The 16,866-nt window shown below is 39.7% G+C and overlaps 2 protein-coding genes across 7 annotated transcripts in view; both read right to left on the bottom strand.

The window, feature by feature from the left end:
• Nucleotides 1-6,966, bottom strand: part of LOC105284404 (phosphatidylinositol 3-kinase regulatory subunit alpha) — a 55,349-nt gene extending 48,383 nt beyond the window's left edge. Inside the window, exons 1-5 of one of the 6 annotated variants that reach the window (XM_026968118.1) lie at nt 6,542-6,966; nt 5,547-5,780; nt 4,166-4,275; nt 3,950-4,042; nt 3,626-3,673 (exon numbers count right to left, since the gene is read on the bottom strand). In XM_026968118.1, the coding sequence (XP_026823919.1) occupies nt 3,626-3,673; nt 3,950-4,042; nt 4,166-4,250 (226 nt within the window). In that variant the 5' untranslated portion in view covers nt 4,251-4,275; nt 5,547-5,780; nt 6,542-6,966. Of the gene's footprint in view, nt 1-3,625; nt 3,674-3,949; nt 4,043-4,165; nt 4,276-4,877; nt 5,781-5,866; nt 6,023-6,078; nt 6,239-6,288; nt 6,434-6,537 lie in introns of those variants that run through there. The other 5 variants (XM_026968114.1, XM_026968113.1, XM_026968115.1 and 2 more) reach the window with 5 other exon arrangements.
• A 1,131-nt stretch (nt 6,967-8,097) lies between these two features.
• Nucleotides 8,098-16,017, bottom strand: LOC105284406 (UDP-glucuronosyltransferase 2C1). The gene is made up of 5 exons (XM_011347872.3): nt 14,343-16,017; nt 13,623-14,036; nt 12,611-12,842; nt 8,817-9,042; nt 8,098-8,501 (listed from the first exon to the last, which is right to left on the bottom strand). Exons 1-5 carry the CDS (start codon nt 14,745-14,747, stop codon nt 8,216-8,218), a joined length of 1,563 nt encoding a protein of 520 aa, XP_011346174.2. The 5' UTR covers nt 14,748-16,017; the 3' UTR covers nt 8,098-8,215.
• Between the last annotated feature and the right edge of the window lie 849 nt (nt 16,018-16,866).

The following is a 16,866-nucleotide window of genomic DNA, read 5'->3' as shown; positions in this document are numbered from 1 at the left end:
TCGTTCGCCGAGAACGTGTGCTAAATAAAAAATTAGCCATTAAAAACGGAAATACATGCATCAACGACGAGCGGCTCATTCGTCGTTTGATGCAAATGCTGCGTTGCGTGGGCATACGAATACATCTTGCTAGCTCGCTCGCTCGCTCGCCTGACTGCCTGTTCGCGGTTCATATATATGTATATAATCGAACACGCCGATTTTCAAGGATTACCACGTGCCAGCACTATTTCATCGCGAGCGAACGGCCACACTCGCGCGAGCGTGTCACACTACTCCCAGCGAGAGTGAAACACCTCGAGCGTATAAAACCGCCGTTGTCGCGCGCGCGTGTGCGCGCGCGATTTTTGCGGGAACGGCAAAAGCTTGAAAAATACAATTAACCCTTGCGCTCCGCAAACCGGATCCCGCCGGTTCCCGTAGTATTTTTTCGGAGTAACTTTACGCGCGGACTTGTCACTGCACGCATATCGAACAAATGTCAATACGATAAAGTTCCACGGCAATGAGATGCAAAATCCTCGGGAGACTCGAAGCTTGTCGCTGAAGCGAATGCCGTATCTTGGTTCTTACGTTCGAACGGGAAGTATGGAAAAATTATTGCTAGGCTTATATATTAATGTCATCCTCGCGCTCCTGCTAGCGGATTGTATTTTTACTCGAAAATTCACTTGACAGTTTCACATTTAAATATTCACTCGAGTCTCAGTTGCACGCGATGTTGGACAATGAGAAGTAAAGCTAGCGCCAGATGATGCGCGATTCATAATTCATATATTTGTGAAGTATGGTGTGGAGGGAAAATTCGTCGATTCGTCATGTTCGTACTGATTCGCTAGCCGAGCGGTTTTTTGACGAAACCCAAAGGATGTGAATCATTACGAATCAATCCATTCGAAATGTGAATAATGTACTGCGAATCGCGAATAGTGGAAGGTTTACACTGACGAATAACGAATTTTCCCGAATGTCCAATGAATTTCTACAAATCACGAATTACGAATCGCGCATAGGCTGACGTTAGCTTAACACTGAATAATGATCCCCGAAATTTTCAAGAATGATTTGACTTCCCGTTGGCCATCGGGTCATTAAAATTGAAACGGAGAGGAGATGATCAGTGGATTCGCCATTTGATTTGTACTTGCGACACGTTACGCGACAGGTGATATAACACTGCAGTCGATCAGATCCGAATTAAACAGAATCATCAGTTGCTAGTCGGTGCTCGTTCGTGATATAATATAATCCGGCCGAGTAATCGATAGTGTCAGCACGGAGCGTGTCCATGCGGCGAAACGAGCCGGCTATTTGATCTAATTACAACCCGAATTCACTTATACAAGGCAGACAGCAAGACGAATAAAACTGTCACGTGAAAGAGATAGGAAATAATGTGGATAAGCTAAAAGCACAAGAGACGGGACGGCGAAAGCATTATAGTTGAAGCACAAAGCAAAGATATGCCCTGCGTGTCGCGTGTTTTGCATGTTATCACAAAATATTTGCTTTGCACATAATAATTGCAGCATATATTTGCAAATGACTTTTGTTCGTCGCTTGTAGACGACAGGTATCAATGATCTGGCCGTTAGATTAGATTAGAAAAATCAAACTGCGATACACACATGTCCCATGATATATATATGCATAATTATGTACAGTAAGAAATACGCGAAATTAGAATTATGCATGAAATATTTAGCATATATTAGCAACAAAACTATGTTTGTGCATTCACATGTCCCAATATTAAAAACAAATTCTATTTTTCTTGTTACGGCTTCTGTGTCTGTTTATGTATATTTCCATATATACACCTATCTTCTTAATCATACGTATATTTAAAACTTTACATAATATTCACAGCCATTGTCTTATCTGATTATTTAATTATCTCTCAATAATTTATCTGCATTATCTCTTTGAGAAATCAAATCAATTCTCTCTTTTGAGAAATCATGAAAACTGCACAGATGAGAAAGAGCGAGGAAAGCCAGTCCTGGGAGCACGAGGGACCCGCAATCCTGAATCACTTCAAGCGGAAACCTGCGCCCTGATTAGATACGGGCCTGACTTGCACGATGTCGAAGAGGCCGCGGAGAGGGATCGGAGGGACCCGGAGAGGGCCGCGGAGTTTCGGGAAAGAAACCGACGCGGCGAGAACGCGACGGTGAAGGGGGACACGATAGCGCACCGCTCTTGAAATCGGCATGGGTCGCCGGCGTGTTACTATGCTACGGTGCCGCCCTCGACGGTGATCCACGTGAAATCGATGATCCACCGGGGATCCACGCGTGGATCCCGCAAAACTTGGGGCTACCGCCGCAAGTGTGATCCAGCTCGAGTGTGCGGCTCGAGGGGCGGGGAGCTCCGAGCGGGAAGCGTCGCGACGCCGCAACACGCCGTAGGTGGCGGATGTATTGTTTCCGGGCGATAATTTATTCGGACCATGTCTGAAATAATGACGAAACATACGCGTATGCTAATCCCTCGTACGGCGTATGGCGTAGAAGGCGCCTCCCATATACACGTCGTGACCGTATTAGAGATAGACCGGCGAGGGCTAATTGAAAAATTCGAGCTACCAAACTGGTTCCCGCGGATACCGGGATGTTGGTGCGCGAGAAATCAATTCTGGATAACGCAAAGCCGGCAGATGCGGCGCCGGTAAGAATATACGTCCCGCGGAACTCCTCACTCCAGATACCGTTAACGCTGAAAAGCTGCGGAGCAGCGCGACGTGAGTGATAATATATCGTGTACCAACAATGTTAGTAACGCTGATAATAATAGTGACGATAATGACGTAATGATATAATGATATAACACGATATGGAACATAATGTACAATATATATATACATATACAACGCATGAGCGAGCACGCGCGCGTACCACAATGTTTTGCAATCCCTGATAAAGCGGTAATAATAGTGGCGACAGTATCATTAAGAGTGATAGTATTAATATCGTTTCTTCGATAACGATGATATTAATAATGATAGTGCTGCAATAAAAGTGAGAACGCACACTTGGCTAGTCGACAGACAGTTCTATAAATAATTTCACAGATAAATATCTCGATCGTATATACAACACGAGACAGCGATGCAGTCTTCCTAATCAATCTAAGCCTTGCTAATCTCTCTAATTTCGAGCAATTGCTGCACTCAGCTGACCGGAGCTGAATTTCATTTAGCGGAAAATCCGGTAGCGTCGAGTCCAACGTTGAGTCCGCTGAATGCAGCAAAATGTAAGAATTGATCGTTACTTAAATCCTTTCTGTTTACAAGTAAACGCGCGATGCGTGACTATCATTACAGATCGCGGGCGGCGTGGTCGGTGGGAGCCTGGATGATTATCAAAGATGATGCGTTTCTTTCCGTCTCTTTAGCCCACTCGAATAAACAGATACTCGACGATACTCGCATAAAGGCTATTTTCAGCGCTGAAGAAACCTATCTTCGAGCTCGTTATGTAAATACAGAGCTCTAGCAGGTATACCTATGCGCCTTGCATCACAAAATATACAGTCGATATATACGTCCGACACGAATGAGCGGGCACAATGAGCAGCTTTTACATCGAGTCATACACACGTCTGATAATTGAGGGAGACTTACCTTTGCATTTGACCCCTACTCTCCCGGTGCCCCAGATATAATCTTCACCTATAACAGAAAGGGTTTCAGTGTTCTATTATGCACCGACAAGAGAAAATATTCTTTTATATTCTTTATCCGTTTTACGCGCCAGGATGTTCCTCAGACGCGGCTTAAGCGCGCGCGCGCGCGCTTATTACGGCAAACAAACAAGAAGAAGAGAGAAGAAATAACAAGGACGCGAATTCTTTTCGACGATACGTCGCTTTGAGAAACTGTAACTCGATATAGAATCGCCGAGGCGACCGCGTGTAAGCCGTAACATAATAATAACGCGTCACTCACAGTGCTTGCAGAAGACGGGCGTTACGCAGTACGCGTCTACGAGGACGTGGCTGTACGAGTTGTGTTCCGTGCTCGTGGAATCGGCTGTATAGGCTGTAACGAGAAGAAACGAGGCGAATTAACGAGCGAATTAAATCCGAAATGGTGCGAGAGAGTGACGCGCCTGATTATCGCGGTAATATGCATATTACCGCGACGACACAAGCCCACGCTTACCATGCGGCCCATTGCTGAGCGTTACATAAGACGACTCTTCTTCATTGTGAGTGTCGGGGTATGGCGAGAAGCTTCCTTTCAGCATTAGGACTTCGTCGTAGCCTCGGTGTCTGAAAAGCAGAAGCAGAAGTGCGAAGTTAAGTCGCGCGAAGCACTCGGTCGAAAGGATGCATCACGAGAGTCATGAAGTCTAAATAAGCCTGGATGAACACAAAGATTGAGTCTTGGGAATACTAATTTAAGCGACCTTCGCGATTCGCGCTCGCTGCTGCATATTATGCGATAATTCGCCGAAAATTCCCGCGCTCCGTGCAAGAGAGTGCGAAAATGCAGTGACTCATGAGACGTTAAGTCACTGACCATGCTTTGTCTTACTTGTACTTGAATCATTAATTCGCTGAACGACGATAAAAATAGCAACGGAATGACAATAATAGTCTATAAAAATCTCACGAGATATATTAATTATCGTGCAAACGAGCGTTAATTATCTCCGATATGTACTGAACGTACAGAACGACGCGCGCGCGAAATTGTCAAAGCGATTGGTCGACTGGCAGTCTGAATTTTGTTTCTTCGAGAAACATTATCAACGTGATTCACGTACTCTGATGTACGCGACGCAGATAGATTAATTTCCGGTATAATGCGAATTGGTATTTCTCCGGTTTCGCGAAAGCCGAGACATCATCGATATCATCAATTTCTGTACCAGGCACAAAATCTTCCGCTCGGATCTCTGCGCGCGAGACAGCACCGCGCCGGTCTTCGTCTTCGCGCCTCCGATCTTCCCGGACGTAGTCCTGCGCCGAGTCGGGGAGACGATCTCGCGGACCCACAGCGGATCCGTCAGCGAGAGTCACTCGGAGAGCTTACTGACACGTGGCCGTACATGGCACGCAGCGGACGTGGGCTACTTCGCAGGGCGTCACGATCGTCGCAGAACGTAATCTCTCTCGGCCCTTACGCATCATCCTCTTGTGCGAGAGACTCGTTGCTGCTCAACTATCGCCTCCTTCGCTTTCAGGGTGCTATCAGAGACCGCTCTCGTTCGTTAAAGCGCAGCCCCGAATTGTCCGCGGCATCATTCGCCGATCCGGGATCCCCAAAAATGCGAGAATGTCGACGATACCGTATCTATTTATCTCGATTATAATCTCGATTTGATTCTCCCTCGCGAGTTCGATTATTAAAAATAACGATTTGCTCTCTTGGTTAAAAAACTATCTATATGTATCTTTAGTTTTGACGAATGAAATCGCTCCGAGAGATTATTATGCCCTATATATATATGCGGTGTACACGAGATGCGGTGCGGTGCGGTGCGATGCGTTGCAACGATGGATGATGATGCTGCGTCGAAGGCTGAGGCTGAATGGACCTTTGGAGCTCCTCGACAGCGACGCGTGATATGGACGCCGTGATAATTATTCATGCGTGACGGCGAGACGCATCTCGTCCCGATCTCTATATCATTCTCCCCTGCGCCTCCTCGTGTGTCGCGAGCATCCGTTCTTCCACAAGCGTTCTGCCACTTCTTCTCTCTCCTCGCTGTTCCTACGTCTCATGTCCCAAGGCACCCCGACGACGACGACGAGGCCTGTGGCTGCAATCTCTGCACACAAATTCGAGAAAGCGTTAAACACGCGTCTGATTGAAAGCTGATCGATGATGATGATACGTTCAAACGCTAACACGTACCAAGTACTTAACCAAGTTACGTGTATCTTTGTGAACCTTGTAACCGCGCGTTAGGGGGTTATGTCTCTGACATCAGCCCGATATCTTTTGAGCATTTGATAAGCAAGCGTGCGAGATTAACAAGCAAGATTACGACATAATTAATAGGGCGTACAAAGAGTGCGCACGAGTTGACACAAAGAACACAAATTGGCGGAAACAGAGGCACGCACATGATACAGACGAGAGTTCCGCGCAGAGAGGATGTCCTTTCCGTGCGAGCAATCGCTACGACTTTTTTGCTAGAGGACGCCTCTCCCGGTGAGTCAATCCAGGAAGCACGTGTAACCGCATGCAGGACTGCTCCGAGCCGGCGCGTTCGCACCACAGAACGTGAAAACTGACATTCAAGACAAGGCGAAAAATAGACTGGAGCGAGATACCTCCGCGAGCGAAGGGACCACGCGCACGATTCTCTGATCGCCGTGCGGGCACGGATTCCAACCAGGCGTCGGCTCCGAGGAAGGCCCGAACTGTCGTTCGCCTGCCGATCGTGCGGGACGAGAGAAAACCCGAGCGCGGTGCTCCGACAGAGAAGAGGCAGAAGAGAGAGAGAGCGAGCGAGAGGGAGCGAGAACGGAGAGAAAGAGAAAGAGAGACGGAGACGGAAAGAGAGAAAGAAAGACGCTTACTCACTTGACGTTGCGCTCGTCGAGCGGCGGGCGATGGAAATGACGAGAGGTGGACACGCGCTTCACCGTCGCCCTCGCGGAACTCCTCGCGGCCACGAGGTAGGTGCTCGAGCGGCACGGGGGGGGGAGGACTGCCCGCGGGTGACGATGCTAGGCGAACAACGACGATGACGATGACGCTGACGCTCGGCGACCGGGGATCGCCGTGCCGTTTCCTGCTGCTCTCTCGCACCAGCCGCGTGCACGGAGATCGGCCGCGTTCGCCGGGAACTCGCGAAACTCCGGACAGCCGCGCCGGACAACTACGATGAGGGGTGGTGGGAGGGGCGTAATAATAATAACGTTGTGTGTGCCGTGTCGCGGCGAACGTACGAGCACGGTTAGGCCAGTCTAGACTGCTGCTGCTGCTGAGGTTGCTATGCTCGAACGTGATGTCGATCGCGCGATCGAGAGCGCCGAGCGCGATCTATCGATCGATCGCTCGCTCGTTCGTAAGCGCGCGCTACAGTTCGCCGGTGAAAATTCCGATTCGAAATTCGCCGGAATAAGCGCGATGCTAAGTGCGATTTGAACTTCGACGCATCGAGTTGTGCGTAATACGTAATATTCGTATACACTTAACCGGAATTGAACGTAATTTTAAGTAACTGTTATATGCAATCGTTTGTATTTCGTTTGAAGAGTAATGAAGTGTGATTAAAAAGGTTTGTGAGTCCTTCAGTTAATTGTAATTAATTAATTATTTTTGCTTAATGTATTTAGCCGGAACAGATTAACCGGAATAACTTCAAACGATATTTTTGTATGGAATCGTTTGTATTTTGTTTGTAGAGTAATGAAGTGTGATTAAAAAGGTTTGCGAGTCCCTCAGTTAATTGTAATTAAATGTTTATTACTCGGTAGTTAGCCGGAATCATGGTGGAAGAATACCAGGGCTGTGTTCGGGAAGCTCACTATCAGCGCTACATAGCGCTAATAGCGTCTCCCCGAACGCACCCCAGATGTGTTCGTACGCATCTTTTTGTAACAGCCAATGAGAGATTGAAGCCAGATACCGCCATCTTGTCGCGGCAATTTCAATTCGAGGTTATATTATTATTGTACAATGAAAATTGATTTTTTTCATGTTTATGTATATTAAATATAGATTTATGTATATTAAACACTGAGAGGAAAGAAAAATTTTGGAAACTAAATAAATTTTGAAAACTATATTAATATTATATAATACATATATATATATATATATATACACACATATGCACTGGAATTACATAATAAATAAAAATATACATATTTATTTTTTAGTATTAGTAATTTTTCTCATTTTGTTTTCTTTTTTTCTTTTATACGCATCATTTTTTTAATTCTATGTTTAATTCTCGAACACGGATATATATATGTTCTTGTGCGAATTAAACATTATATTTAGACAATAGCGCGAGTGACCGTTCGGACACAAATCGACACTGTATACTTTTACAAATAAAGATCGACTATTTTAAACCAATTGTACTCTTACACTATATTATATTATATTAGCATATGATGGAACAAATATTTCTAATATTATAATAGTATAATTTCCAGTAGAAATCTGCTAAACCTTAATTGCCTTCCATGACTCATTACATAATGTTATTTCTTTTATTCTAATACTTCTCTCGAATTGACCCAACTAATTAGTCTTCTTCGAATGTAACAACCTATAATGATTTCTATTTGTCATCTTCATCACAAAATGTACAATAATGAACACCGCAAGCGTAATAATGGCTGCCGCGCAAAGCAAAAGACACGCGGCCACATCGATGAGGTATATTTGCCACCAGGCCAAATCCATGGCGGGCGATCGTAAGACATCTTCGCCGTATTTAATCACGTAGTCGATCCAGTAATTCGCAGTGTCAATAGGACTAAGCGGTTGATCGTGGAATCTTTGGGACAAATTTTTAACATTCTCTCTAAAATGAACACAAAAGAAGTCGAATATTATCAAATAGCAATCAGGACAGAGAGTCAAAGTGATGATAACGAAAACAAACCATGCAAATGCAACAACAATAATAATAACAATAAATATATAAATATATATAGCGCGCACTAAAGTTAGATAAAAAATGATAAACTGTCAAGAGCAAATTGTACCACTTAATCATGCATACCTATTATGTAGGAGGAAGTACAAGATATGAAATACGCAATAATATGTTGCTCATACCTTATTATAATTGGTTGTATGTATGCTAATGAGATAAGATAAGATAATACTCTCTTACATGTATCGCGGGTCATGCAAAATCGCATTCAGGGCTGTATCCATGTCTTTTTCAGTGATCTTATAGACATCCAGTTTCACAGCAACGTTTTTCGCGACATTAGCGTTGATGTTGTTATACTGATCCAAATATAGTGGCATACCAATCATGGGAACACCATAGGCTATTGCTTCAATAGTGCCCATCATCCCACCATGAGTAATGAAAGCTCTTATATTGGGATGATCTAGAACATTGTATTGCTAATATTTTAGTGAATCGATCAATCCTGGCAATGATCTCGATGTTATGAGATATCAAATTGAAGCAAACTGTGCAACTGTGCGCCAACGGGGTTTATCAGACTTAAAACACAGCCATTCTAATTAGAATACGAAATGTAACAATATGAATAAATAATATTCGCTCATACCATCGAGATCATTGCCAGGAGTGATCGATTCACTAAAATATTAGCAATTTAAGGACTCCACTGGCGAAGTAATATTTCTATAACATTGTATTGTTTCAAGTAAGGTTCCGTAAGTTCTACAAAATAACCCAGATAAAAGACACATGCCATTTGCATGTTTCATAACATTTATGTGAATAGTAATTACGGCCGGTATTCATAGTCGAATCTTCCCAGCAAACACGGGTATATAACTATTACATTACCGTAATAAAACGGAATGTAAAACGCAATATTACATAGATGTACTAAGTTATATACACGTTAGTAGTAATTTCCTATTCACACATGTTACAATTATATAACGTGAATATAATACGTATGTAACACGTTATATACTCTTAACAAAGTTAGCGAATAATTATTAGGAGTGTGATTTAGTTTTGAGGGTTTTGCAACAGATGGCTGTAGTGTCAGTTTGTTCCAATAGCTGTTTCCGATAACTGTTGTTTCTTACAGTGTTGACATTATCCATGACATTTAGTAGCATTATAGCAATAGATGCAATAACAGTCGTGTTTATATCATCGTAAAAATGCAACTTCCGAAAGAGCATTTTTGACATGCGTTGCTTTTGTTTTTTAATCAAAAGAAAACTGCGGCTGAGGGTTATAGAATTCTTGTGGAAACTTATGGTAATTCTGCCCCATCAATTAAGACGTGTGAATACTGGTTTAGACGCTTTAAAAGTGGTGATACTGATGTGAAGGACAAAGAACGCTCGGGACAACCAAGAAAGCTTGAAAATGCAGATTTCCAAGCATTATTGCACGAAAATCCAACACAATCCACTTCAGAACTTGCCAGAGCATTAAATGCTGATCGTACAACAGTTACCAAACATTTACATGAAATGGAAAAAATTCAGAAAGAAGGGAAATGGGTTCGACATGAATTATCGGAAAGTGCCATTGCGAACCGGTTGAACATTTGCATTTCGTTGATCGCCAGGCAAAAAAAGAAGAGTCTTTTGTCTCAGATTGTTACTGGGGATGAAAAGTGGATCTATTTTGATAATCCGAAACGCAGAAAATCATGGGTGGATCCAGGCGAACCATCAACATCCACTCCGAGACGCAATATTCACGGTTGAAAAGTAATGCTCTGTATTTGGTGGGATCAAGAAGGTATAGTGTACTATGAGCTGTTAAATCCGCATAAGACCGTCACAGCTGATCGTTATCGACACCAATTGTACAAGTTGAAGCAAGCATTGGACCAAAAACCACCACCAATTGCGAGTAAACGACGGAAAGTGATTCTTCTTCATGTTAACGCTCGACCTCACGTTGCGTTATCAGTGAAACAAACACTATTAGAGCTTGAATGGGAAGTCTTACCGCACCCCGCGTATTCTCTGGACATTGCTCCATGCGATTATTATTTGTTCCGGTCGATGCAACACGCTTTAGAGAATACACACTTTCATAATTTCAAAGAAGTGCGAAAATTCGTCGACGAATAGATCAACTCAAAAGAAGAGTCATTTTATCGTGGTGGAATCCATCTCTTGCCAGAAAGATGGGAAAAAGTTATAGAAAACGAAGGAAAATAATTTGATTAAGGTATTCATTCATTATCATATTTAAATACATGCGTTTTTGAGCAAAAAAAACCCTCAAAACTAAATCACACCCCTAATATATAACATATATATAATCGTGATGTAAATTATGTAATTGTTATATTACTGTTATATTTTTTGTAACTGAATAGTAACTGTAGAATGAAAATATATATTTTATACATACTAATCCCAGAAAAGGTCTTTGAATTAATTCTAAGCGAGAACAAACTATTTCATTTGCTTTCGCTCGAAATTAATTCAAAGACCTTTCCTGGAATTAGTATGTATAAAATATATAAGTTAATACAGTAACATATACAATAACAATCACGCTATAGTTATTATAATGATGCAGTTTTTACAGAGGAAAGGGAAAAATATTAATATTTAATCATTATATTTTGCACTCTAAACATATACATATAAAATATACACAGTGTGTTGTTGCATGTATGGAAGTTTTCTCTTTATCCAAGGTAATCTTTTCTAACAGTAACATTAATATTAAAAGTATTCAAATAAGTATTATATTATAAAGAAAACTAAATATTTGTACATATATAATTTTACCAGTATTCTTTAACTTATTGCAGTTAATCTATGCATATGTAAAATGGTAATAGATGCAAAAGTCGCATTGCAAGAATGCAACGCCGAGTCATTTCCATTTCTACGGAGCATTTAGAAATACTTAATTTCATTATCAATCTTTAGAGTTGTGTACATTTGATAATGATAAGCATTTCTAAATGTTCCGTAGAAGTGAAGACGACCGGTACTGTATTCTTGCAATGTGACTTTTGCATACATAACCTACTACACCATTTTAATTACATATACATAGGTTAACTGCAATAAGTTAAAGAGTACTAGTAAAAATATATGCACAAATAGTTAGTCTTTATAATAATACTTTTAATCAATGTTAGAAATTAAGGATTACCTTGGATAAAGAGAGCACTTCCATACCACGCAACAACACGCTGACACGATGAAAGAACTAGCAAGAACTGAAAAGAACGCAAGGATACCAACAACGAAAAGAGGCAACATTTTAAATATATATGTTATATTCATGTTATAATATATATAATATAAAATGAATATAACATCTCTATATAACACGTTGTATAACATCAAAGTAATAATAATATAGCATTTGTAATATCACGTGTTATGTTCAATTTATATTGCTGTTATATTATTATAACCAGGAAATAACACAGTTATAATAAAGTTTTAAAACAAAGTAATATTACAGTTATAAAAGGAAATTATGTAGCCTTAATATTAATAGTGTATAACAACTGTTATATTACGTGTTACTTCTGAGATATATAATAGTTATATTCTGTGTTTGCTGGGATTATATTTAAGACCGTCTTAACCCAGCAAACACAAAGTAACAGGTAATATACATGTTAGTTATAATTTCCCACTCAACAATGTAATTGTTACATAACACGTATGTTATATTGTATTTATATTAATGAGTGGGAAATTATAACTAACATGTATATTACCTGTTACTTTGTGTTTGCTGGGAAGTATATCTTCAGATACTCCATAGTCAATGAAATGATCCATACAGCATCTTCAGATAAACTTAAGACAGTCTTAAATATAAGATTCGACTATGAATACCGGCCTACATGTGGCTAGTTTAGAAACATTTAATAATGAAAACTTTTAATGTATATGAAATTACATTATATAATCTTGTATTATTTAATTAATACAATACATAATTGATTAAATATGAATGATGTGACTCACTTAATACTTTAAGTTGCGGCAACCAAGGGAATGTACGAATATTTTCGGGTAAGCCAGGCGGCAACTTCTTCGGATTCGGTATCTTCATTAGAACTCGAACGGGTGCTATCTTGCCTAGGGAGGCGTAAAAGATATCTAAAGTTTTGCGCGGAAACGTTTCCATCAGCACCATCGAGCCGAAAGTGAAGTACACAAAACCATCTTTACTATCGTCCATCCATTTCTTTAATTCCTGTAAAGAAATGATTATTAAATGCTCTTGCGATCCATGCCACTAGTTTTTTTCTCCTCATACTTTAAACGAAAACTATGTATACTGTTGGAATTGTAAACTTGTGAATATGATTTTAGAGGTTTATAAAACGGCCTTTAGTATATATATATATATCGTTTACCTGCGCGCGCAATTTTATTCTTCTCCTGTGGTTTACCGCTGTAAAATGTGTAAAGGCCCAAACACACAAAATTCCGTAAGACGTAACGTAAGGATTCGACCAATCGCGTTGCTCGATTCGGTTACGGACGACCGAATCCTTACGTTACGTCTTACGGAATTTTGTGTGTTTGGCCCTTAACACTGCGCACATAATAAATCTGTTTACGAATAAAATACCTACAGATACAATAATTAAGCACAAGATATTTAATGGAATAGCACTTCGTGATTCATAAGAAATAGCAGTTGCAAGATGCATAAAACAAAATTAAATGCATACTGGAAGTGGAACATGATGAAAATCGCGCGGCAAGTTTTCGCCCGTTCTTGGTTTTGTTCCACTTCTATTATACAACTGAAAATCACACAATCCGTAAAACATTTTATGGAAGATTGACTCATTTTAATTTTATTTTTGTTTTGAAAAGCAGTGTCATTGATATTTGCGAAAAGTGAGAAAGAAGAAGGCAATAAGGATGATAAATCTAGCCGAGTGTTATCCGATAGTTTTGTTAGGGATAAAGCATAAATCAGCAAAAGTAAAACCGGCTTCAGATATCGAAAGGATTTTCATACATGCGACAACGGCGTATCGTCTTCTCGGATATGGATTCCGCCTACTTGGACGAGAGCAGGTGTCATCGGTTGGATCCCATTCAGAGCAATATGAGAGTTGACGAGGACCAGTGCTAGGTTCATATTCCGGATGCTTGGCAGGTTCGGTCCGAAGTACTTTCTCACTATATCGTCTTGTGATATAGTGAGATAGTTGAAATATAACTTGCAGTAGAGAAAGGAGAAAACATTGTATGTACGTTGCCACAAGTTCATTGGAAAGTTCACATTCTTATAAATATTCGGTACGATCGCGAGGTTCTCGGGCTGAGCGATTAATTCATGAAGCCATGGATACATCAACGTTGTGCTGACTCCAATCAGCGGTATGTTTAACAACTGGGCGATGGCCGCAAAGCAAGGTGAACTTAAAATCTGACATAAACAGAATAAATTTATGCTATCTGAGAAACGTCAGTTGTTTTTAAAAGTTCGAATTACTATTGCGTTAACAATGAATCGAGAATTTCTAAATTATGATATAGATAATAGTAATCGATATATTAATGTCAGTGAAGTCTAGGGTTTACACAAGAACTAAAGTTTAATGACAACTATATGAAAACTTGTATTGTTATTATTGTTGTTATTGTTATTCGTTGCAATTATGAGATGGATTCTCGTTACAAGTTTTAATATAAAGTGTGTTTCGAGTACATACAACAAAATAATGTTTTATACCTCCATAATCATCGCGTCGTAGGGTGGATTCTTCGGTGGATCGCGCACCAGGTTTTGTATTACCGAATTTCCCAGATGGGCTTCACAAACATCATTACCAAATACTGTCGCCGTACTTTTCGCTATATTCGAGCTCACTGTTTGTATAAATTCATATGTCAAATTGTTCACTAATGATAGAGGAACTGACAATTTTGCGATATCGGTATAGTTCGGATAGGTTTTTTTCTGTGGATACGGACTGATTATGTCGATTTGATGTCCTTTATCGGCCAAACCCTTCATCAGGCCCTCCAGCATAATAAATTTGCTCTTGCCTTGATGCGGAAACACCCCAAGAAAACGATATGCACTACAAACTAACAGCCACAATAACGAAACAAGTATCATCGGCAGCACCCGCATGTTTTGTTTTTATGAAATCTGTTGCGTAAAGTCGGATTTGATACACATAAAATAAAAAATTGATGATCTCGTGTTTTGAATTTATTTGAATTCTGCGGTTTTTTCTTTTGTATTAATTGTCTTAATTGTTTTTCATTTTTCGTAATATTCAGATGTTCGACCTAATGTAGCAATATAAAAAGTAAGCAAATAAAAAAGTTATATTGAAAATTGTAAAATGAGGAATATAAAGTTGAAGCGGAGCAATCACCACATATGCGCATGTCTTAAGACGGAATAACATGTAATGACTGCAATGCATTGGTTCTACAAGTGTGACTTGATTACATACATGATGTAGTGAAGATCGAAGGATTATCGCAATCGTATGCAACAATGGACATACAATACTTAAGTTGCATTCGTTTTCTATGTTTTTGCGCAGTTCGCCTTAATGCTTCTTTATTAGCATTGTTGGCAGCCGTTCGCTTTTGTTCGTAACCACTTGCATACATAAATCGTTTGGTTAGAATATCGCAAATGTCGAGAGCGCATAAAAATGGAAAAGATTGAAACATTAGTATTTTTCTTATTTTTACATGACCTTTAAAATTATTACAATTTCTTAAAATGACGAAGAAACTGCATAATAATACCTTGTTTGGTATTACTAGGCAATTTTTGTCTTGTAATTTGATAATTTTTGACGCTAATGTTTTAAAAATCCATGGCTCCTTACAAATAGCAGAACCGTACGTGGTAATCATGAAATAACTTTTCCATGATTTTTGCCGTTTCCAATAACTCCGAACAAGGGCTGGTTATTTTTCCTCTGGAAATATAATTTATCCAGTCATTGCAGTCATTATCTGTATTAGTCAACAATTCTGTTGGGGTTCCTAAAAACGAAAATTTACTCCAAAATCTAGAAGCCACCCCGAGCAGCACATAAACATTGGTCTTATATTGGATTTATGTTGATTGCCCAACGTTTATCATGTTGGCCCGACGGTACCTGTGTGAAGTTAGCACCCCATTTTTGAAATTTTGAAATTCTAAAAGTTGTTCCAGATTGTTCTAGACTTGTTCCAAATTGTTCCAGAAGATCAAATTTATATAATAAAAATTTTCGCGGAAAATTGAAAAAAACAATTTTTTTACCTGGCACCCCATTTTTCGAAAATCAAACTTTTAAAGGTTGTTCCAGGTTGTTCTAAACATTATTCCAAAGTATTAGATTGATCGGGCAAAACCTTTACGAAATATCGAAAAAAAAGAATTTTGGAAAAAATCGTTTTTGGACATTCTTTCCCAAACAAAATAAATTACAACATTGTCGATTTAGAATATATTTATAACCGTGTAGAACAACTCAGAACAAAAATTTCAAGACCATAGCAACAATATAAGGTCCATTTTACTCTTTAATGGAAAATATTATTTTTCTATTTTCTTAGGTAAAAAACTTGTTCCAGGCTTCCCGCTTTAGGGCCGGTATTCATAGTCGAATCTTATATTTAAAACCGTCTTAAGTGTATCTTCAGATACTCCATAGCCAATGAAATGATTCATACAGCATCTTCAGATAAACTTAAGACGGTCTTAAATATAAGATTCGACTATGAATACCAGCCTAAAACTATCGTTTTCTCGAGTAGAACAACCAAGAACAAAATTTATACGCCCCGATTCGAAACCTAAGGGTGACTTTACTCTTGTACCCTACTCGAAAAATTTGGTTTATCGAGATTGTCTTGGATATAAATTATATAAATAAATAAAAACGGTACGTATAAACTTAATAATGTTACACTAAAATGGTTACAAATACTGCAGGCTATTTCAAAACATAAAATTTATAAAGAAACAAAACATATATTTTATCAATGTCTTTTACAATGTCTTATCATATATTTAATTCGAATATGAAATAATAAAAAAGGAAAGCATTTTAACGATGTCGGTCAACATTGTTTTCCCAACTGCCGATGCTTTCGATTTAAAGCCAACTGTTGGCCAACCAACATGTGCTGCGGGACATATCCTGCGATATATTTAAGACCCTCTTCTTTTATCACATCAAGTACGTTTAGTTCTTCAACTTGATGCAGGAGCTCTATTTCATCTTCAGTTGAGGAAT

Source organism: Ooceraea biroi, chromosome 3 (assembly GCF_003672135.1).
Source record: "Ooceraea biroi isolate clonal line C1 chromosome 3, Obir_v5.4, whole genome shotgun sequence".
Taxonomy (NCBI): Eukaryota; Metazoa; Arthropoda; class Insecta; order Hymenoptera; family Formicidae; genus Ooceraea; species Ooceraea biroi.
This window is presented reverse-complemented; position numbering and strand designations above follow the sequence as displayed.

Bases quoted from the DNA above. Each gene is read 5' to 3' on its own strand.
- LOC105284406 (XM_011347872.3), bottom strand. From the start codon at position 14,747: ATGCGGGTGCTGCCGATGATACTTGTTTCGTTATTGTGGCTGTTAGTT. The intron at 14,037-14,342 runs GTATAAAACATT...TGTTTATGTCAG, and splicing joins ACGACGCGATGATTATGGAG to ATTTTAAGTTCACCTTGCTT. The intron at 9,043-12,610 runs GTGAGTCACATC...ACAATGTTCTAG, and splicing joins GCCGCAACTTAAAGTATTAA to ATCATCCCAATATAAGAGCT.